General features: G+C 33.5%; 1 protein-coding gene across 8 annotated transcripts in view; it reads right to left on the reverse strand.

Moving 5' to 3' along the window:
- The window catches only part of SLC16A7 (solute carrier family 16 member 7), a 292156-nt gene that overhangs the window by 114168 nt on the left and 153043 nt on the right, over positions 1-24945 (reverse strand). For 6 of the 8 annotated variants that reach the window (XM_032288871.1, XM_032288824.1, XM_032288843.1 and 3 more), the window contains 3 exons: positions 16573-16716; positions 12740-13558; positions 2889-7163 (listed from right to left, as the gene is read on the reverse strand). In XM_032288871.1, coding sequence (XP_032144762.1) covers positions 6904-7163; positions 12740-13558; positions 16573-16716 — 1223 coding nt within the window. In that variant the 3' untranslated portion in view covers positions 2889-6903. Of the gene's footprint in view, positions 1-2888; positions 7164-12739; positions 13559-16572; positions 16717-24945 lie in introns of those variants that run through there. The other 2 variants (XM_032288888.1, XM_032288882.1) reach the window with 1 other exon arrangement.

The raw sequence follows: 24945 nt of genomic DNA on the forward strand, positions 1-24945 counted from the left end.
ATTTATCAAGTAGGGTTGTTACGTGTATTTCTAGGAAAATATTTTATTCACTCTATAAAGGTCATTGTTATGACCTTACAGCTTCTGTAGTGCAATGGAAAAAAAAAAGTGTTAGAAGTCAAAAGACCTGAATTCTATCCCCAATCCTGCATTTACTCAAGAGTATTAGTATAAGTTTAGGTCAAATCCTTAATCTGGTCTAGTTTTTATGGTAAAAATGTGGCTACCTAACAAAACTGCGGGTTGAGAGGATAAAATGAATTAATTAAATACATCATCTGAGACAAAAATATATCAAAACAAGTCAAAATACAATTAGATTTAATGCTTAGAAATATTTTAATTCATATGTGCTATTTCACTAAATGTAGAAATATTAATACTTTAGTTAGATATAGAAAGTTGATGGTAGAAAAATAAAATCCATTGAACCATTGAACAGCTTGTCAGAAATGTGTACTGTTGAGAGTCTGAGGATGAAAAAAAAAGTCTAACGAGCAAGCTATATAAACTGAGTCTAACTCAAAAAACTTATTTTAGATGTATATGAAAATTAAAAAAATACCCAGAAGGTCTTAGTCAAAAGACTGTTTTAAAATTTCATCCTAAATTTATGTGAGATAAAAATGCCATTTTGTTTTTCTGAAGACAGGAGCTATATATCAACTTATTCTATTTTAATAGAATGTTCAGTATCTCTGTTCAGTATCTAGTAACAGAGATTCTCTAGCTTATTTTGCCACATTTAAATAAAAAAAATAAACAAAAAGTCCTGTTTGATCACTTGAAAAATATTTACTGAAATGTGAATAAATTTATAATCATTAAATAGTTGCCTATTGAAATATCCCTGAATATTGCTCACCTTATTGACAAGTATATATGAAGACTGAAAACATGTAGCTCATGCAAACAGTGTAAATGTAACTAAATACACCAAAGAAACAAAAAGCCATACTAAAAGTGTCCACAGTAACATGGAAAACATTAAAAAGTTTATCTAGATATTATAAAAACAAAGACAGGAAAACATTGTAAAAAATAATTATAGAAAGAAAAGGGGGGAGATGGTAAAGAAGCAAATCTGCACATGTACCCCAGAACTTAAATTGTGTATATATATATATATATATATATATATGAAGAAGCAGGAAATTGGGATGGGAAAATTAATTTGATCTAAATTCCCATATACTCTTGTAAAATCAAAAATTCATTTTGCATTATTAATTTTGCTCTTAGAGACTTTTAAAATGACAATTCTCAGTGCTACAGCAATTCTTTTATGATTGGCGCGGAAATGAATTAAAGAGAAGAAAAATCAGTAGGAGAGAGAAGACTAAAATAAACAGGATTGTAGCACCCTGTAAAGAGCTGAAATCTCCAGTGCACAAATAACTGATAGAAAAGAAGAGAAAATCAGAACTAAAAAAAATTGCATAAGCTCAGAAAATTATTCATTTTTAATTGTACCAACAAAGATAATTTATGATTTTGATTATGTAAGCATTATAATTACTGATAATTGGGCCTGCCATGAGATCATGCATATGGTTGTGCAGAAATCAAAATCTTAAAGACAGATGGGTAAACTCGAGTTTTTATATATCATATTTGTCTTTCTTTTTTTTTTTTTTGAGACTGAGTCTCACTCTGTCACCCAGCCTGGAGTGTAGTGGCACAATCTCAGCTCACCGCAAAGTCTGTCTCCCGGTTCAAGCAATCTCCTGCTTCAGCCTCCTAAGTAGCTGGGACTACAGGCGCATGCTACAATGCCTGGCTAATTTTTGTATTTTTAGTAGAGACAGGGTCTCACCATGTGGGCCAGGATGGTCTCAATCTCCTCACCTCGTGATCCACCCACCTTGAACTCCCAAAGTGCTGGGATTAAAGACCTGAGCCATGGTGCCTGGCCTGTAATATTAGTCTTTATTCTCAATACTTTTGATGCTGATTGGTGCTCTGAATGGTTATTGTTAAAAATCTTGTTGCTATGATGTATCAGTGATGTCCCTGCATTGATATAGAATAATACATAATGGTGCAATGCTGCGATGGTGCAATGCTTTGTTACTCAATGTTGTCAGGCACTTTGAGAAAATTAAAAACATTCAGGATAGTGCCAAAAAGATTAGTTTTTCAAAACTCTAAAATCACATTCATTTAAATGTGTATATAATTATAAACATGGGCATCATGGTTGACTATGAAGAATGCAGTGCCTTGCAAGTGCGCTATTTGAATAGAGGTAAGGAGAACTACATTCTAATTAGGGACTTGAAAAGTCTAGGTGGAGAAGACAAAAGCAATGATTCTTGTTTATGGAACAAATAGACAAAGAGGAGAATGGCAACACAGATGTTCAGAGAAACTTGAAATGTAAGTTAGAATGTAGTATAAGTTGTATTAAATGATGAAAATTAATATGTAACAATATAGATAAACCAAATCATTTGTATCTTATAATCTGTTTTTGGTAGCTAGGGATAATATTATAAATGGAATAATCACTAAAATTCTAAATATAATGTTCTCTAGTAAGTACATATTACTTTATTTATTTATTTTTAAATAGAGACAGAGTCTCATTCTGTTGCCTAGGCTGGAGTGCAAGTGGGGCCATTACAGCTCACCGAAGCCTCAACTTCCTGGGCTCAAACGACCCTCTCACCTCAGCCTCCCAAGAAGCTAAAACTACAGATGCACACCGCCATATCCAGCTAATTATTTTACTTTTTGGGTCATGATATGTAGCAACCAATCTGGGAATTATTTATTCATCAAAGATAACATTTTCCTCCTAAATCCAACCTCAGAAAAAATGTATTATGCCTGAGTCAAATATGTTATTTTTATGAGAAAAAGAGTCATATTAAAGCAATCATGTCTATACATAATCAATCATTATTTGAGATAATTTGCATTGGGGAGAAAAGCAGGCAATTAGAAATTACATATTCAGGTTCTAGTAAATGCAATTCTCTAGTAAACAATGAATAAATCATAATACAAATTACAGTTAAACCTAATTGCTTTACTGTATAAGATGTACTTTTTTTGTACCTATATTTTATTTACCTTTACTTCTCTGGCCTCTATCAGGAGACAGCATGGTAGTGAACACTCTAGGGGTTCTTTCTGGTTTTAGGTAAACCTGAGTTTTAATTTTGGTTTATATTACCTTTTAACTTCTGGTAGTTTGGTGAGCTTCTGTGTTTTCAGTTTTCATTCATCTGTCATATCAAGCTAGTAATAATTCTGCCATGATTTGGCTTAAATATTGAAAGGCATCACATAAATGAAATGCATAACACATAAATATTAGTTTATTTTCCAATATGTATCCTATCTCCCTATTAAATTGAGCCTAAAATGATTTTTTATTTTGTTTTATTAAGAGTGTTCAATATTCTATATATGAAAGGGATTTTTAAAGGTGTTTTGAGTGAAAAATAAGTTTCAACTAACTAATCAAGAATATCTTTTCATATTTATGTCAACTACATAAAAACTTACATTTATGACATCCTTTAGTCTTCTTTTCTACATTTTTGATTGTCATGTTGTACAGCGAGAAAAGAATAAGTACAAAAGATCTAGATTTTTGAAGTGCACATTCAAATATAACAAATTTAATTATTTTACTTATTCCTTAGTATTAGGCTGAGGCCAATGAGTCCATGAGCTAAGGTGTTGGAACTTGGTACCAAAAAAGTGATATTTATGAGTCATGTAGGTTTATATTGAGAAAACATCATGTCTTCCAATGTGAAATACACTAAAACCTGATCTGTTGTCTCTGAAGGTGTGCTAGGTAAACTCAAAAAGGATCAGGAAAGGAGGTGAGAGTAGGTCAGAAAAAAAGCAAATCCAATGTTCTCTTCATAAATTAGTGATGGCATATTTAAGGTTAAGTAATGAAAAATATGGGGTGCTCAGTTAACACGAATGAAAGAATGCTGAAAAGTTGCCATAAATAATTTGGATACCTTGATTAATGATACCCATCCTTTTGTACAATTTCATAATGGGGGAATAGAGATTAGTGAGGATTTTAGTGGTATACTCTGACTTTGCTTCATGATATCTCAAACATTGAAAACCTGTTTTTCTCTAGGGGAAGAAATACTTTCAGCACTAATTGTGGCAGACACAGAAGCCAAATGTATCTCCTCCTCTATTTACGTGTCTATATAATAACGAAAATCCTAGGTTGATACTCTTTTCTCAATCTTGCAAAGATTTTCCTAAAGCAACAAATCTAACAAGTTCAAGAGGATGGAGAGAGTGAACAAGTAAAATAATCTATATTACCCTGGAACAATTCTGAATCCTGTAGGTATTTATGTCACTGTTTCAGTGTGTTCTGGTTTAACTGTCGATATTTAAGCATGGGAGTTAACGTGTGCATATTTGTAACTCTCTGCAGTGCTACTGCCAGGTGGGATTGTACAGATCATATCATGTGCTTTGAATGTGCAATTTTACCTTCTTTTCTAACAATTTAATACAATAAGTGTTAGAAATAAATAACTAATGAAGACAATCAAAGAGCAGCCACACAAATGTGAATTGGTTTTCATGTGACAAGAAAATCATCAGTAAGCAAACAAACCTCCTTCCTGGAGAAGGCCACTGAAATGCATCCAGCAGGACGTCTCTACTAGAAGGTAATAAAAAAGAATATAATATAGCCTTTGACTTAAAACCCCATGAATATTACTTTGCCATTTATTTCCCCTGGGGATCTGATATTCATATTAGTTTAATGTATCTTTTCAGAATACTCTTTGAAAAGTAGAATTTTTTTTTTTTTGGAAATTTATGATTGGAGAATTACTACAGAATTTAGAGGTTACATTTCTTGACAAATCAGAGCTGAATAAAAAAGAACTAAAAATATAAACAAAGGTAATTAAAGAATCATGATAGGGTGAAACTAAACTAAAAACCGCCATAAAGTCCCACATTTTTCCTAATTTATTTACCTATGATCTTGGCACATTTTGTTTTACTTAACATTTGAAAAATACAAATATCTCTTCATATGCAAAAGAGTAAATGTTAAATGAAAAACTGAATTTTATATAGCTCCCTAAATATGAGCCACATGCTTAAGCAGTGAATAAACTTTATGAATCAAATCTTTGACATTAACTACTACAAAAGGCTGGTATCCAGGTGCAATCTCACAGGAAAAAAATTGCACCTGCCTTTATTACAATAAAAAAAAAGAATGGCAAATTCCCTTTAACATCTTAAGGGTGACATTGCTTTAATAGTCAAGCACTAAATACTTTTTTAAATTAGTCATAATGTTAAACTTCAGATTTATAAATGTAAATATTGTATTTATAGCTTTAGTCATAATGTATAATTTCTTTCTTGTTTAAATGTACTTTCTCATTCAAAATTGTATTTATAGTTTGGAAAGAATATGCCTCTTTATTCAGGAGTGATTCAGATTCCCAGATGTTTTCACATAGTTATGAAAGTGGGAAAGTGCTGAATTAACCTGGGCTGCACTATTTCAAGCTTTTTGCTATCAGGTTATAAACTATACCTACAATTCCAAGTCACGAAGTGCCTCTATTTCTAGAAGATAAGTTTCCCGGCTTTGTTATGTCCAAAGGCAGCAGGAAGTCTCATCAGTAGAGGGCGGAATTTTCAAGTACTGCCATTCTTATCCTAGGAGGCATCTCCAGTGGTTGAGCACAAGGCCCGCTTGGGGTTTGCTTTTGCTCTAGCATTTTGTGGAAGGGAGGGAGCTGAGAGAGCTTAGAGGATTCACTAAAACCACTTCTCAGTCTTAGTTGTAGTCGGATGGAGTACTCATAACAGTAACCTCCGATCACCACTATGTGTTGGGAAAAATTAGAATTCAGTCTACTTAGAATCTTGCCAGCTAGGATTTTACTTTGATATTTCAATATAACAGCGAATGTGGATGGAGTCCTGGTTAAAAGAAAATACCTGATTATTACTTTCTGGATTACGAACTAAAATCCTTGTAAAATCAGTGAATGTAGCTCATTGTTAAGAGTCATCATACTTTTACATATCAGGTAAGAATTCTGAAAATTATTTGAGTGTTCTATTCTCTAGCACCAGGTACTAATGTCCCCTACTCAGAAAAGCTCATCTGCATGGATGAAGTCTAGCAGTGCTCAGATATAATGGTTTAACATTGATTTTCTTTTTTTTGTCAAACATATATGTAAATATTTTTATAGCAGTCAGATGTATTTTTGAATAAGGATCACCCTCATTTTTACCCATGTGTTTATCTTTAAAACCAACATTGTAAAGTAGCATGCAGATATGTTTCTTTTGTCTTCATGGATTTTTTTTTTTTACTTTAAAAATAAATTATCATGATTTTTTTAAATTTGTTTTTTATTCTCCAGATATTTTGTGTACACGTGGGTAACCATGTGGGATTATGTGTGTTGGTGTGTAGGAAGAGGTAATTAATTTCTCTCAATTCTATCTCATACTTTAATATCAAATAAAAAAATGAAATGTATAAAGGATCACTTTGTAGGATTAGACATCCTCCTTCTAACTACTTAACTCAGGGGTTTGGGATTCAGAGCTCTTCATGTAACCAAGACCGAAAGTCATTGGAAGACTTTAAAATTAGTATTTTAACGACCACACCCAGAGTCAGGTATGGAAATAAACCTATAGCATGGATTCTTTCTATGCATAATCTCAAAATTTAACTACTCAAATAAGTTTTTAAAAACTAATTTAAAATTTGCCATTGAGGAGAATATCATCTCCATCCTTAATTGTGACTCTTCATTTCAGCTAAAAAACTTTTCCTATACTTTAAAAACAAAATGAAAAACAAATTCCTAGGGAAAGTCATAAACACTGAAATCAGAGATGTGATTCTTGTTAAATATTAGTTTCTCTTTCTGAGGTTATACTCTGTGCATTTGAAACTTTGACGTGAACATCATCTTCTGGATGTTTAGGTTTGCTCAAGGGTTCAGATTCTCTGGTCGTCTTTCTTGCATTTTCCTCCTTCCTTTCCTTTGCAAGCAATCTATAGTTGATAGCATTGCCAATGAGCAGCCACACGCTTGCTGCTACCACAATAGCCCCACAGGAAATGTACATGTACTTATATTCACCAGTTACATCCACCAACATACCTAAGAGACAAAGAACATCTTTTAAGTTGGCATAATAAAACAGTCATGTAATGATAAAAATTCCAAATAAATTATTCCTCAAAGTATATTCCTCTTATTTAAATTAATGGCAAATAAGACTCTAAAAAATAAAAAAAAATTCTAGATTATGACTTCTATATTTGCTTAGTAAAGGTATGTAGATGCACTTATAGCATTATAATACCAGTACATTAAATTTACTAAAAATTATTTCTCCCAGTAAAAATATACAAATAAGACAAATTAGGTATATATGTTTTTGTGTGTGTATACGTTGACACATATATGAGTGAGGTATATTTTTATATCTCTACATATATAGATTATATTTATTTACAGCATACATGTTAGGATCGCTTCATCCTTTTCATACTTCCTTTTTCCTTCAATAGAGAAAAATTACTTTCTTTAGGAAAGATCCAAAGACTTTTACGTGATTCCTAACAGGGTCTAATATTTACTAAGTGCTTCCTCTATGCCCAGCGCTAGCCTAAGCGTTTCATCTGTAATAGCTCACTTGATCCTTACAAGGTGTATTGTGAAGTAATTTGGGCCTGGTTACATAACTAGTTAATGGTAGAATCTAGACTCCTAATGAGGTCTGTCTGGACTCATTCTTAACTACTCTGCAAAATGGCTTCACCTAACCTCTTGTTTAAGTGCCATGTCACTATGAACTAATCCCAGTTTTTTACTTTATCTGAGTCTAAATTATCAAGGGCAAACTCATCAGTAAGACTGTTCCAGAAAACCAAACACTGCATGTTCTCACTCATAAGTGGGTGTTGAACAATGAGAACACATGGACACAGGAAGGGGCTTTGGGGGTAGGGGGATAGGGGAGGAATAGCGGGGAGTAGGGGGATTGGGGAGGGATAGTATTAGGAGAAATGTCTGATGTAGATGATGGGGCGATGGATGCAGCAAACCACCACCATGGCACGTGTATGCCTATGTAAAAAACTTGCATGATCTGCACATGTACCCCAGAGCTTAAAGTATAATAAATAAATCAAAAAACAAGCAAACAAACAAAACAAACTAACCGTTTGTTCCATTTGTTAATCAAGACCATTTAAAATCTAGCCTGGTGCCATTTAATCTGAAGGTTTACTGACTTTTAAAATTTTGTCAGCTTATATTTAGTTTTGTCTGTTGCTCATGCAGATATCTAATTCTTAATAATTATTAATAGTAAAATGTAATATGTACAAATCTATATAAATTATTATATGCATTCCAAGTGATTCTGATGTACACCTTTCAAACCAGTATATTTAGTCAGAATGCAGAGCATTCTCCCTAGAATCTAGTGGTGGCTCAGTATTAACTTTAGCTACTTGTAATATATTATATATTTGAACAAAATTTTCAGTTTTAATCAGGTAGATGGTAGAATGGGTTTATTTAAGAAAGAATGACATATTCGTTAACATAACAAAAATTATGTAATTTTAGTTTTCCTTCCTGAGTCAGATATTTCTATTTCTGCAATGATTGTTATACTTCTTTGTGTGTATGTGTGCATGTGTGTGTACTTTCATCATGCAAATATTGCAAGACCTAACAGAGAGAGCCATTAGTTACTTGAGGCAATTTGCCAGCCTACTGTACACCATAAGGTCAGATCTTAATGGTGACTTCTTGTCATTTGAGACCATTTGAACAACATATCAAAGGAAGAGAATCTCAAATAAGTTGTCTAAATTTAGTAAAGAAACCTCTTCTCCCTGGTAGTTTTGCTTTGTATTTCTTCTGGAACACCATAGGTATAAGAAAGACCACTAAAAATTTCAAGTCTGATACTTCACTTGTTTTTTTTCATTTGATAAATGATTTTTATTTTTATTTATTTATTTTTATTTTACTTTAAGTTCTGGGGTACATGTGCAGATCTTGCAGGATTGTTACATAGGAATACACATGCGATAGTTTGCTGCCTCCATGCTCCATCACCTACATTAGGTATCTCCCCTAATGTTATCCCTCCCCAGTCTCTCCACCCCCTGCTATCTCTCCCCTAGCCCCCAACTCCCCAACAGACCCCAGTGTGTGATGTTCCTCTCCCTGGGTCCATGTGTTCTTATTGTTCAACACCCACTTATGAGAGAGAATATGAGGTGTTCGATTTTCTGTTCTTGTGTCAGTTTGCTGAGAATGATGGTTTCCAGATTCATCCATGTCCCTGCAAAGGACATGAATTCATCCTTTTTTATGGCTGCATAGTATTCCATGGTGTATATGTGCCACATTTTCTTTATCCAGTCTATCTTTGATGAGCATTTGGGTTGGCTCCACATCTTTGCTATTGTAAACAGTGCCACAATGAACTTACATGTGCATGTATCTTTATAATAGATTGATTTATAATCCTTTGGGTATATACCCAGTAATGGGATTGCCGGGTCAAATGGTATTTCTAAGTCCTTGAGGAACTGCCATACTGTCTTCCACAGTGGCTGAACTAATTTACACTCCCACCAACAGTGTAAATAAGTTCCTGTTTCTCCAGCATTTGTTGTCTCCAGACTTTTTAATGATCACCATTCTAAGTGGCGTGAGATGGTATATCAATGTGGTCTGGATTTGCATTTCTCTAATGAACCGGTGATGATGAGCATTTTTTCATATGTTTGTTGCCCTCATAAATGTCTACTTTTCATTGAAAAGTGTATGTTTGCTGGGCGCGGTGGCTCACGCCTGTAATCCCAGCACTTTGGGAGGCCGAGGCGGGTGGATCACGAGGTCAAGAGATTGAGACCATCCTGGTCAACATGGTGAAACCCCGTCTCTACTAAAAATACAAAAAATTAGCTGGGTATGGTGGTGCATGCCTGTAATCCCAGCTACTCAGGAGGCTGAGGCAGGAGAATTGCCTGAACCCAGGAGGTGGAGGTTGCGGTGAGCCGAGATCATGCCATTGCACTCCAGCATGGGTAACAAGAGTGAAACTCCATCTCAAAAAAAAAAAAGAAAGAAAGAAAGAAAAATGTATGTTCATATCTTTCACCCACTTTTTGATGGGATTTTTTTTTCTTATAAATTTGTTTTAGTTATTTGTAGATTCTGGATATCGGTCCTTTGTCAGATGGGTAACCGCAAAAATTTTTTCCCATTCTGTTGGTTGCTGGTTCACTCTAATAGTAATAGTTTCTGTTGCTGTGTGAAGCTCTTTAGTTTAATTAGATCCCATTTGTCTATTTTGGCTTTTGTTGTCATTGCTTTTGCTGTTTTAGTCATGAAGTCCTTGCCTATTCCTATGTCCTGAATGGCATCGCCTAGGTTTTCTTCCAGGGTCTTTATGGTGTTAGGTCTTATGTTTAAATCTTTAATCCATCTCGATTGTTATACTTCTAAATATAAAAGCATTAGGTCTACGGCCCATCAGAGTTAATATCACTTCGGGCTGCCACATCAGCATACTTTCTAAATAATTTAAGAATTTTTTAGCATCAACAAGAAATCAGAGTTCTTTTCCTGAACTAAAGCTTCAATTCTTTCTGAGAGGAGCAGTGAAAGTTCAGTCTGAAAAAAACAAATACAAAATAGAAACCACACACTCCCTGCTTTTCAAAGCTGTCCTGCAACTGTGTAAGAAGTTACAGCAATAACATTCAATCATTCAAAAATATCAACTTGGTACCTACTATGGGCCAGACAGTTTTAGCAATAATCAAATGCTATAGAGGAAAAGCCAATCTAAAAGTCAAGAAGCGTTAGGCGTAGCAGGTGGCAGACATGGAATGAAAAAATGGATATATAATGGCTTCAGTCTGACAGTTTCAACAACAGGTCTAAAATCAATTACTGCCATTTACTACCAGTGGCACAAGGCTTGGCAATGTTAACACAATAGGCATGAAAAAATATTGAAACTTAAAAAAAATATTAATGCACATGTCTGCTCAGGTGGGAGTGGCCAAATAAGATTCCTTTATTTCAATTCTTAGAATCTATCCCCACTATGTATTTGGACTTGATTCTGTTTTCATCCCATCATGCATGGTGACATACAAACTTCTCTGCTGACACTACAAATTGTGTGGATAATGAATAGGTTCCAAAAACTCATTTGATCAAACTAGTTCTGTATGAAAAGAAGAACCAATTGTGCTTATCTTATGTAACAAAATCAACTGGCTGATAAACAATTAGACGTACTGGCTTTCAGTCTTTTTTGACAATTGTTTTGATGTCATGGTATATTTATATTGAGAGACATATCATCTAAAACGCCTGTGCTAGATACCACAGGACAGCCCTGGTGGACAGGGAAAGACAACAAATACACCACCTAGGTCTTAGAGCCAACTTTGTTGTGCACCTAAGTGAAAAAAAATTCAGAGATAAAAGGTCAATGATAGCATTAAGATGAACAAATTAAACATTAAACATGAATTTTCACACTTTTGGAATGGTTCCTTGATGTCATGCAGAAAACAGATTAAAAACTGACTAAATACATGGAAAAATTTACATTTAGCCTAGCAGTAACTCTGACCATGAGAGACTAGGCCAAGAGTCTAAGTGAATACTTAAGTCCGGTATTAACCAAAACAATATACACTTGTTGCTGGCAAAGACTAGTCTACAAACAGAATATAGTATTTATAACATTTAAGGTCTAAGACTAAACAAAATTTTAGCTTAAAAATGCTCTTACGCATGTCTTTAAACCATAGTTCAGATACGAGAATTTACTTCTAAAAGCATTCGCCACTGTAACACAGAAGGAAATGATAAAAGAACTGCAAGAAACTCCAACCAAAATCTAATGCTCTGTGATGACTATTTTATCTCTCTCTCGCCCTTTTTTAAATATCATACCAACTTCTCAATTTGTGAGGGTGTTCTTTGGTCATGCCCTAAATGTGTACTGTGTCTTTTTACTGAATAATTTAGCATAGACACTTTTATAGGCATCTTTGAAAATATTTCAGATCTTAAAATCTGAAGGTAATCTTTTCAATTTATAAATATGGAACATAAGTATATCTGGCCCCCAAAAAACTGTGAATCGATTTTTGTTCACCCCTGTCTTTCTCTATATGGCATATATATGTCAATATATTCATATCAGTGATATTATGAATGTATTTCCTCATGTAACAAGTTCCAACTTAATATATTCAATGAACTCAATTAAAAAATAGATTCTGACCTTTTTAGGGACTATTTTACATTTTTGACACATTTCCATGTCAAAAGATGAAAGATCTGTTCACCAATGATAAAGATAAAATAGCGTTTTTTTCTGTTATATTTTTAAGAGACCCAAACAACTAAAGTAGATAAATATTTTGAAGATTACTCTACTAATTGTCAGTTTAAAATAAGTTCTAAGTTCATCGGTCCAGGCTTTGAAACAAATTTAGGTCTAAAATCGACTAATTATGAAATTTTAAAGTTTATAATAAAACCTAAAATTAACATGTCCATATTTCTTCAGGCTATTAGTATTATTATAAAACACATTTAAATAGCTGTACATAGAGTCTCAGTTAATGGATATTAATGTTATGCTTTATATTTTCCTTGATGAAAAACGTTCTTACCGGCAAGAGGAGGGCCAAGAAGAACTGGGCCACACTCCACAATTGTGACAAGTCCCACAGCACTGGAAAATCTTGGTGCACCCACGAGGTCCATGAGAGTTTCAAAGAGGACACTGCTAACACTCCCAAATCCAAGGCCAAAAAATACAGCATATAATATCAGGCTTGTGTAGTCCTGTGCCAGCGGGCACAAGAGATGACACACTCCATTGAACATGATTGCAAAACTGAAGAAGTACTGAATTCGAGGTCGAATATATTTGGAGTTTGCAATTAATCCTACAGAAGGCCTAGCAAACATATCAACAAAAGCCATAATAGAGAGCAGAAAAGCTGCAGAATACTCATCGATTCCCTGGTCTTTAGCATATGGAGCCAAGAATATAATGGGGGCAAAAAAACCTAGGAACATAATGACATTTCCAGACAGATATATCAGAAATCCTCTATGCTTAAAAAGGGAGAAATCTAAATACTTATTAACTTTTTCCCAAGTTGATTTCTGTGTTTTGATTTTCTTCAGGCCTGAATCATCTTCTCTTATGCCAGTGTTATTTTTAGACTTAGAAGTGGTTTGACTGGGTCCAAGGGGTCTCATGAGAGACCCAGCCACACAGGCATTCAAAAGTAGACCTCCCAAAATCAAGAAGCTTCCCTTCCAGCCAAAAGTATTAAAAAGGTACTGATTGAAAGGAGCCAATGAACTTAAGAAAACAGGACTTCCTGCCATGGCCAGTCCATTTGCCATGGGTCGTTTCCTATAGAAGTATTTGCCAATTATTGTTAAGGCCGGTTGCAGGTTGAAGGCTAAACCTAAACCTAAAAAAAAAAAAAAAAAAAAAGTGAGAGGAAACACAAACACATTATGACACTCACAAAATAAATTACTCCAGGCAGAATTAAAAATGGAATATCAGATTGTACATTTTGATTACAATAAATGTAATTGCACAAAAACAAAAAAGTTTTTATAACTGAACATTTGAAATGACACTTTCATATTCCTTTAATTTTAAAGCACAGAAATGAAGCTAAGAAATTCTACTGATAGATCAACAATCATACAATAGATTGAAACCAGGACAAAATTATTAGTTCTCAATTAAAATCATTTAATTCCACAGATCCTTTCCTTTTAACACATGCTTATACACACAAATATGGAACAGATTTCTTCCTTGTGAGTAAGAGGGCAATATAAAAAGGTGAATATTTTTCTTTTAGAGTTAAAGAAGTATAAACAGACTAAAAAGGTAACAATTTGTAACAATCTTATGTCTCCCCACAAACATTTATTTCAATATTATGTAAATAACAAAAAGAATAATGAATGTATGCCATTAATTTCATGCTCTACATCCCTCACATTCCACATTTAATGTATATAGATGAACATGCCTATTAAGTAAAAAGGATTTTTTGTTTGAAACATAGTTTCAATTCAGGGATTAACACTGATTGTTTATATGAGCCAAAGGCCCCATTATCTAGGGAGCTCCTTGGCAGTGTTGCGTATCACCTTTGGAAAATGAATTACCTGTTCTAGCTCACCAAGGTGCTACTGAGCGATTGTAATAAATAAGGTCCTTTAAACAGTACATTGATTTACATAAAATTTGATTTATATAAAATATCTCCTATTTCCCCTTAAACTAGGCATTACTCTATATTTATTTTAGGGACTAGAGAGTTAAGAGTTCTTCTATATTTACTGATTTATCTAAATTGAAACAGTTCTGCAAAGTGGTTAAGTATTCTAGTTGTGGAATACACAGGGCTGTGTACAAATACTCCAACCCTTTAATATAAACATTTTCTATAAAAAAGAGGACCCCTAAAAGCTGACAGGAAAGAACATGAACATACTTTGGAGGGTAACAGGACACATGTTCTCTAACTCTACTTCAGCCATATCTGTGAGATATGCAGAATAAGTGTAATTAAATCCAATTTATAAATAACAAAACTGACCAGCCTATGGTCAAGTAGCTTGTAAGTGGAAGAACACAAATTAAAATCCAGGTGTTAGGTTTCAAAGCTTAAGGACTTTTATGTTATTGCATTTTCCCCATTCTGTCGCCTGGAACTTTTGCCTTCAAATGTTAATCCACATTTTGATTTGGAAATAGTTGCCGTCTCTTTCTCATTCTGGCATGGTAAAATGAATGTAGGCTTGAAATCAATAGATATGATCTGCTCCAAATAAGTACCTATTTTGTATTACTGGGCAAAACACTTAGACTTCCTGAACTCTAATTTACCTAACAAAACAGACAGATTTTGCCAAAAAAAGTAAGTTCTAGAACTGTAAGGTGTTATATAAATGGCATTGTGATTACTATTATTTGCAAACATTTATTTATGAACAGTAAAATTCTGGGCACTCTGTAAAGTACTATATATTCATTTTTTACATTAATCATCCTAATAACTCATTTTAAAAAGAGCTATTATTTATCTCATTTTACAGACAAAGAAACTTAGGTATAAGGAGTTTAACGTACCCATGATTACACAGATAATATGTGCCAAGGCAAGTTTAAATGCTAGATCTGTCTACTTTTGGAAACCAAAGTCAAAGTATTTTCTGATTTAAAGTAAATCCCTCATAGATAGACTTAATAATTGACTTTGGGGGCATCAAAATATTTAAGAGCCAAAGGAATAAAATTATAAGTTAGAATAGCAATAATGCCAGTGATATTTGTAGTGCAGGGAATAACAAAATCATCTTTTCCCTAATCATCTATTTGTAGGCCCATTCCGACTTATACAGTCAAATGTAGTAGTCAGTATCTCCATACAAAGGAAAAGGCACTCTCTCCACTATGACAATGCTTGGTATGAGAGGGTTTTCATTTACAAGATTAAATGTATTTTGCCATATCAAAAAAGGAGAGAGATGTGGATAGATTGTAAAGAGAAAAATTTTAACATCACTATTACTGTAAGCTTCAATACATTTTTTTTCATCAAATGATACATGAGTGTAAGATTACAGGAGTATAAATATTTTTGCCTTTTTATCTCTGGGCAGAAAGGCAAGATTCAGTCTCTTTACATATTGAAGTTTAATTTTTCCTAAGATGTTGAATATAAATTTTTAATGCAATTTATTATTTAAACTAATAAAAATAGTACTTTCCAAGTGTACATGTTATGGTCAGTTAGAATCAATAGATATGTACATGAGAAACAACTGTAATCAAGTGACAGTAGGTCATTTGAAATATTTGTGTTAGAGGAAAATAACACAAAAGCTTGGCTCACCAAGCTTTTAAACAGGATCATTTGAGTAAGAAAAAGAAGAAACAGGGTTAATGAACTTTACCACTAATCAGAACAAGCAAAAATAATTTTATTGTTGAAGCTAAATCAGTGCATCCAGAAAATATCTCGTTGGCCCTGTTTTAATATACTATGATTGGAAAGTCAGATATTGGAAATGGAAATAAGTCATGAAAATAAGTTTTATAGTAATGAAAGTATTTATTTATATCAAAAAGTCTGGGTCCGACAACATTATCTCCGTTGAGGAGTAAAAAGCATAAAAGGCCAAAAAGAAAAAAAAAAAACTAAAGTTGTTTTCTTTTTGAATTTGTATGATAACATGTAACTTGTCTGATAACATTTTTTTTCATTTTTTAAAAAAATGAAATGTTTGGCTATTATATAGCTTGAATTTCAATGTACTAGATGAAAATACTTTAAAACAGCATTGTTCATAAAAAAGTAAATTAAAAGAAAATGAGAATTTTCTGTTGGTCATTCTTTTCATAGGGCTTTGAAAATAGCAGAAGAGTTAAGAATAAGCTGAAGACCAAACAATTTACCTGTAATGAATCCCATAGTGATGTACAGCTGCACCACACTGCTACTGAAGGAGGCCAACACCATTCCAAGACAGCATAATAAGCCTCCTGCTATCACCACCGGGCGGCTGCCGTATTTATTCACCAAAACACTACTTATGGGGCCTACAGCAGAGAGGAGATTAAGAAATATTCAGTTACTGGGTCATTTATTTGTTCATCTTTAACATCCAATCATTTGGAAAGGTGAGGAAGTACATTTTAATGGTCAGAGGAGAAATATTAGTTCACATGAAATATAATGAGAACTTTTCAATACTTCACAAATGATCAGTTTGGCAGGTTCTTTTCAGTCATATGAAAGAAGCCCATGAAATAATAAATTAGAAATGTTTAACATATATTTATTTATAACCATAATCATTCAAATCTTGATGGAAAAGTTTTACAATAAAACATAGCTAAAATATCTAAAATATCTTAACAAATGCAGGTAAATTTATGTAACAAAAATCTATGATTACATAAATGACTGTTCTGTTAAAATTTTATTTTTGAGAATAATGCATCTTAGAATAATGTGCCATTTATTAGGGCTGAACATTTTTTAAAATTATCTTCAGCAGTGATTTTTCTTCAATACCATAATTTGTTGATTCTAAGACACCTATTGTTTTCACATCCTATCATATTAGCAATAGGGGTGTCTTACATATAATGACTTCTTCCAATCTATGTTCATCAAGAGGAAGTCATAGGTAGTAATGTTGTTATCATGGCCTATGCATGTCTGAATTTGGTTGTTATTTCCTGTGGCTTGATTGGACAATACTTAATCACATTTCAATAGAACCTTTGAGGAGCATTTGAAAAATGAATATAAATATGAATCCTGATTTTTGCCTGAGAAATCTTCTGTTGACAAATTCTAGTAAGGTAGAGTAAGTAGCAGCATCAAAACTTACAGATTGGGTGCAGCTGTTTGGATGAAATTACCAGAAAAAAAATGGTGGATCTCTCTGTTAATATACATTGCACACTGACAAAGAGAATAATCTTAGGTGTGAAACGCGAATGTTGAAAACTCAGACTCCAAAGTAGTTTAGAAGAGTCAGATAGTGAATGGGAAGAACATGTAGGAATACCTTACCAATTTTTTAATGTATATATCCAATGTACATCTGTGTGTGTATATATATATAAAATATCCAGAACTGATTAAAATTATTAAAATAATCTGCATTTAAGTGTAAAAAAGTTCTTTCGGTAGTTATAAAAGCTCTAAATGTTAAGAAAGTGTTGTTTTACTTCAGTGACAGCACTATTTTCTTTCCTGGTATACTATAAAATAACAGTGCAACTTAACAATTAAGACTCTTGGACTCAATGAAATTCCATAGCATTTTATGGGACTTGTCAATGCATAAATGACTTGCTTTGACAAATCATTCTTAACTTACAATTGTATTTCATCTGAAACTAGGAATACTATTTGGAGGACATAAATGCTATATTAGGTCAGAATTTTCAATTCAATATTTGGCCTACAAAACATAGTAATTTTTTAGCTAATACTATGGCACTAAGAATTTCCAAGAGTATTGTATTTAAGAATTTTTACATGGATCACATATAAAATAGATTGAGATTCATTTATCAATGCACCCATATCCTTTTACACAAATATAATTATTATTTTTAACCTGCAAACAAAATTTTGAAATTAAACCTTAGTGCCTAATAGTATTTATTACTCCATAATATCTTTTGAAAGAATATTGGTAATAACACAAAATTTTAGAAAGATAACTTAAACACAGAATACAAAAGCTTGCATTTATAACAGCAGCAACCTAAAACTTTGAAAAGGCGACATGAAAGCTTTTATGAAAGCTCCATAAAAACGACAGGATTTAGAGGGAAGAAATCAAAGAAAATTGTGCAAGTTGTATAAAAAGAATATAATTTTGTCTCTAACATGGTGAAGTTTACCTGCAGAGCTGAAGAAAATAAATTATACATGCAGAGAATATATATATAACACATATAAGACATATGTCAGAGACATTGCAGATGAGATTCCAGAGAAACTCGATGAAGCAAATATTGCAAAAAAATGAGTCACAAATTTTTTGGTTTCCCAGTGCATATAACAGTTATGTTCACCCTTTACACACTATAGTCTATTAAGTGTGCATAGAATTATATCTAAAAAGCAATGTGCATAACTTAATTAAAAATACTTTATTGCTAAAAAATGTTAATGATCATCTGAGCCTTCATTGATTCACAGTCTTTTTGTTTGTCTTGACTGTTGATGGCTGCTGACTGATCAGGGTGGTGGTTGCTAAAGGCTGGAGTAGCTGTGGCAATCTTTTTGTTGTTGTTGAGACAGGGTCTTGCTCTGTCACTCAGGCTGGAGTGCAGTGAATGCAGAGCGCCTCATACATAGCTCACTGAAGCCTTGACCCCCTAGGCTCAAGATCCTCCCAACTAAGCCTCCCTAGTAGCTGGAACCACAGGTGTGTGCCACCATGCCTGACTACTCTTTTATATATTTTTTTTTGGTAGAGATGGGGTATTGCTGTGTTGCACAGGCTGGTCTTGAATTCCTGGGTTCAAGAGATACTCTTACCTCAGCCTCCCCAAATGCTGGGATTATAGGTGTGAGCCATGGCACCGGGCTGGCAACTGCTTAAAATAAGACAAGTTTGCTGCATCAGTTGACTCTTCCTTTCATGCAAGATTTACTTGTAGCATGTGATGTCATTTGAAAGCATTTTACCCACAGTAGAACTTCTTTCAAAATTGGAGTCAATTCTCTCAAACCTTGCCACTGCTTTATCAACTAAGTTTATGCAATATTCTAAATCTCTTATAGTTATACCAACAATGTTTACAGCATTTTCATCAGGAGTAAATTATATTTCAAGAAACCACTTTCTTGGTTCATCCATAAGAAGCAACTCTTCCTTACTTCAAGTTTTATCATAAGATTGCAGCAATCTAGTCACCTCTTCAGTCTCCACTTCTAATTCTAGCTCTCGTGCTATTTCCACCACATCTGTAGTTACTTACTTCACTGAAGTCTTGAACCTCTTAACGCTATTCATGAGGGTTGAAATTAACTTCTTCCAAACTGTTAATGTTGGTATTTTGATCTCCACCCATAAATCATGAATGATCGTAATGTTATGTAGAATGGAAATCCTTTCCAAAAGGTTTTCCATCTCCTTTTCCCTAGATCCATCAGAGGAATCACTATGTATGGCAGCTGCGAGCTTACAAAATGTACTTAAATTTTAAGAATTGAAAGTTGAAATGACTCCTGGATCCATGAGCTGCAGAATGAATGTTGTATTAGCAGGCATAAAAACATTAACCTCATTATACATCTCTATCAGAGCTCTTGGGTGACACAGGTGCATTGTCAGTAAGCAGTGCTATTTTGAAAGGAATTTTTTTCTTAGCAGCAGGTCTCAACAGTGGGCTTAAAATATTCAGCAAACTATGCTGTAAACAATTGTACTATTATACAGGTTTTGCTATACCATTTATAAAACACAGGTAGAGCAGATTTGGCATAATTATTAAGGGTCCCAGAATTTTTAGAATAGTAAATGAGCTTTGCTTCAACTTAAAGTCACCAGCTTCACTGGCCCCTAAAAAGAGAGTCAGCTTATCCTTTGGAGATTTGAAGACAGGCATTGACTTCTGCTCTCCACCTATAAAATACCTAGATGGCATCTACTTCCAATAGAAGGCTATTCCATCAACACTGACAATGTGTTGTTTAGTGTAGGCACCTTCACCAATGATCTTAGCTAGATCTTCAGGATAGCCTACTGCAGTTCCTAATCAGCATTTGTTGCTTCACCTTTTACTTTTATGTTAGCAAGATGGCTTACTTCCTTAAACTTCATAAACCAACATTTACAAGCTTCAAGGTTTTCTTCTGTAGGTTCTTCACCTTCAATAGAATTGAAGACAGTTAGGGCCCTGCTCTGGATTAGGCTTTGGATTAGGGAATGTTGTGGCTGGCTGATCTTGTATTCAAACTTCTAAAATGCTCTTCACTTTTCCTTTGCATTCACAACTTGGCTAATTTTAGTGCGAGAGACCTAGCTTTCAGCCTTTCCGTGCTTTCAGCACCTTTCTCATTAAGCTGAATCATTTCTAGCTTTTGATTTAACATTAGGGACTTGTGACTCTTCCTTTCACTTGAACACTTAGAGGCCATTGTAGGTTTATTAAATGGCCTAATTTCAATATTGTTGTATCTCGGACAATAGAGAGACCCTAGGAGATGGGGAGAGAGAGCAAAACAGCTGGTCTAAGGAGCAGGGAGAACACACACAGCATTAAGCCCACCATCTTTTCTGAGACAGAGGCACAGTTCATGACACCCAAAACAATTATAATAGCAAGATCAAAGATAACCACAACAGATATAATAATAATAAAGTTTGGAATACTGTGAGAATTACCAAATGTGACACGAGATACAAAGTGAGCACATGCTATTGAGAAAAATGATGCCAACAGAGTTTCTGAAGGTAGGGTTGCCACAAACCTTCAATTTGTAATTAATGCAATATTTGCTAAGTGCTATAAAGTGAAGGGCAACAAGTGGAAGTATATATGTATTTTAGTTTCTCTATTTTTTACCTCTAAATGATAAAAAAGCAGTATAATTGTCATTTGTTAGTGTTGGCAAATATTTTTGATAAACTTCTCAGAAATACATAAGTTTATCGACTAGAAATAATATTTTTTGTAAATGAGATGGTTTCCAATTTTCTGCTTTTCACAATATTGAGGGAAGATTCAATTGAATTGTCAGCCCACAGATCATTTCAAATAATTGTTGATAATAAATCATTATGTGATTTTGCCAAGTTCAAATGATTGGCTAATACTGAAAATAAAATACTTTCCACTGTCATCCACTTTATCATGTGAACAAGTTACTCAACATGTACATCAATTAAAAACCAAGCAAAACCAAGAAAGAAATGAAACTAAAACCTGTATCTGCTCAGCTAGCACTAAGAAATATTCATCTATACCTACACAGGATGCCTGTTCAATTCATTAAAAGGCACATTTCCTTGGGAGGCTGAGGCAGAATTGCTTGAACCTGCTACGTGGAGGTTGCAGTGAGCCAAGAGATGGAGGTTGCTGTGAGCCAAGATTGCTCCGCTGCTCTCCAGCCTGGCGACAGAATAAGACTCCATCACCTGCCTCAAAAAGGCATGTTTCTATTCAATGTTTACATTTTATTTAGTAATTATCTTATTTTGATTGAATCTGCTATAACAATATAATAGAATATTTTAACTGCTTATGATCCCAGAAAAATTTTTTTAAATTAGATATATGTGCAATGTTTTTGCAAATAAAAATAAAAGGGATTAAAAATACTTAAACCCATGAAAATAACTTGCAGAAATGTAATGAAAATATAAATTAAAATATAGATTGAATACAGAATTTAGCATTTGCTGTTCTATGATCATTCATTCATTTTCAAATGATTGATACTGAGCATCAGTTTTTTTTGTTTTTTTTTTTTTTTTTGAGAAAGATGTGGCCTTATTATGTTGCCCAGCTTGCAGTACAGTGGCTATTCATATGCACTATCATTGTACACTGCAGCCTCAAACTCTGGGCCTCAAGTGATCCTCCCACCTCAGCCTCCTGAGGAGCTAGGACTACAGCCTTGCTCTACTTAACCTGACTAATTTTGATATTGAGATTCCATTGTTGTTTCAGAAAGAAGTTACTGTTTCTATTCTTATAAAAAATTTGTAGCAGAAGGAAAATTCAAAGACATTTTTAGGACTGTTTTAGTTCTGGGAATGATTGTTTTATGGTGAATATGCCCCTTATGGGCAGTTTGCAGTCAGTGGATAATTTTAGAGATACAAATAAATAATATATAAGCAACAACACAGCTTTTCAAAATTTTATAAGACATTTCATTTAATTCAAAATGTGTTACAACTATATAAATAGTATAATGAAAGAAATGTAATTATGAATTTATCTTAATACATTCCATTTGGATATTCAAGCTAGAATGAAACAATTCAATGAGAAAGCTTCTCATGAAGAGTTTCAAGAGACTGTATAAAAAGAAGGGCTCCATGCTCATCCCATTGCATTCTGGCTTATGATATGAAAATTGCAAAAAATTTCTCAAATAGCAGGTGAAAAACAGAACAACTTTGACTCCAGAAACAGAGCAAATTCATATGAAACAGTGAATGACAAAGACCTTCTCCATTTGTTTTTCTTGAGTCGGATTATATTAGGGAACAATTCAGCCATATCTTAAGTATACCACTCATTCTATATGGTGGTATCCTGATGAAGGCTCAAAGAAAGATGGAAACCCCTTAATACAGGGGTATAATGAGTATAATCATATATAACATTGCATAAACACAATGTACTACTTATTTCTCCCATAAAATGACCATGTTTTGGACTTCTCTTTGAGTAAATATTGGAACGATGACCAAATAGCATGATAATGCTCTGAATTTGTGTTTAGAGGCTTGCAACAAAGGGAACAAATAGATAAATATGTGAGAACAAATGGGTATCCATGTCAAGAGTTTCCTTGGGCATTTTGGCATGGTCATTTCCAAGGAATTATGCCCAGGCCTCAGGCATTTACTTCTGTTTCTTGCCAAGAATGTGTGTGGTTCACATGAAATGGCTACTGTTTAAGTTGATGTTGATTGATTTTCACATGTACTCATGTACATATTTTTAGAAAGCAATCTATGCTACAAATAAAACTATGTGCTACAATTTTGGTATCATTGTGATTAGTTAGAAATAAAAATCCAGTAAAATTTACAGAAGCCAAACGAAGGAAACAGTAATAAAAGAGCTGAACAAATAGATTCAGATGTAAAAGGGAGTCTATGGTAAATCACTGTTTTCTACTCTTTTTATATAACCGATTACTAGAGATTTATATAAATGCATTGAGATTTTATATGTGCCATTACCAATAATATAGCATTTATCTAACTTAAGTAGTCAATTTATCAATCCAAATATTGGAAAAGTTAGAAACCTAACCATCAGACTTTGAGAGAACACAAATGCTTCTAAAATAGAAGACGAAAAAGAAATATAAATCTTATCAACCAAGTATTTAACAATAAATAGTTCCATGTTCCTAGGAATGATTCTGATTGAGTAAAGCTGCACTGAATCCTAATGGATGTGGGGATCAAAAAGCTTTCAAATATTCTACCTGTAAACACAAGTACATTTTACAGTAACTTCTTCAATTAAATATAATATTGTCAAGACATGATTTTTTTAAATATTGAAAGTATTTGAGAACTAGTTGTTTAAAAAATACATGTGGTTTAACATTTAACAGAATAATCCCAAGTACAATGTTACAATGTATTTCACTAATAATAATGAAACCATTAACCAATCTGCTCCTTGCTTCATGTCTTTTTATTACAGTAGTCCCCCTTACCCAAGGTTTCACTTTCAGTGTTTCAGTTACATTTGGTCAACAAAGGTCTGAAAATGTTAAATGGAAAATTCCAGAAATAAATAATTCATATGTTTTAAATTGTGCACTGTTCTGAGTAGCATGATAAAATCTCGTGTTGTCCTGCTTCAACTTGCTTGGGATGTGAATCTTTCCTTTGCCCTGTGTATTCATGCTGTATATATTACCTGCCCTTTAGTTACTTGGTAGCCCTCTTGGTTATCAGGTTAACAGATTGTAAGAAGAAAAAAAGTGAGTACAGCAGTGTAAGATATTTAGAGAATGAGAGACCACATTCACAAAACTTTTATTATAGTATATTACTGTTCTATTTTATTATGAGTTGTTGTTAATCTCTTCTTGTGCCTATTTTAAGGGCATATAGCATAGAGTATTATCTGTGATTTCAGGCCACCACTAAGGGTCTTGGAGCATATCTCCCACAGATAAGAAGAGATTACTGTATATGCAAATGTGGGTTTACTATGAAATGCAGCTTAATCTCCAGAGCCCTACACTTTTATACGTCACTTCCAAGGACCTGGGAACACTTAGTGATGTGTTCACATGGTCATAGGCTTAATACAATTTGAAAGGTAAGATATATTCATATTTTTTTTTCTCAAACAGTTTCTCTCTAATGGTATACTCTTTAGAGGCAACAAAATCTAGATTTACTCCTGGAAATGTCAATGCTTTTTGTCTGCACTCTACATAAAAGTCTCAAGTTTAGATTTACTTTACTTTCACAAGGCCAAGTTTGAATTGTTTTGTTCTTGGAATAATGGGGTATAGTTTCTGTGTATTTCTCAGATACTAAGATCTATGATAGACTTTTAAATTAATGTGATCCACAAAACTGG

Source organism: Sapajus apella, unplaced genomic scaffold (genome assembly GCF_009761245.1).
Source record: "Sapajus apella isolate SASKATOON/1434 unplaced genomic scaffold, GSC_monkey_1.0 scaffold2, whole genome shotgun sequence".
NCBI classification, from domain to species: domain Eukaryota; kingdom Metazoa; phylum Chordata; class Mammalia; order Primates; family Cebidae; genus Sapajus; species Sapajus apella.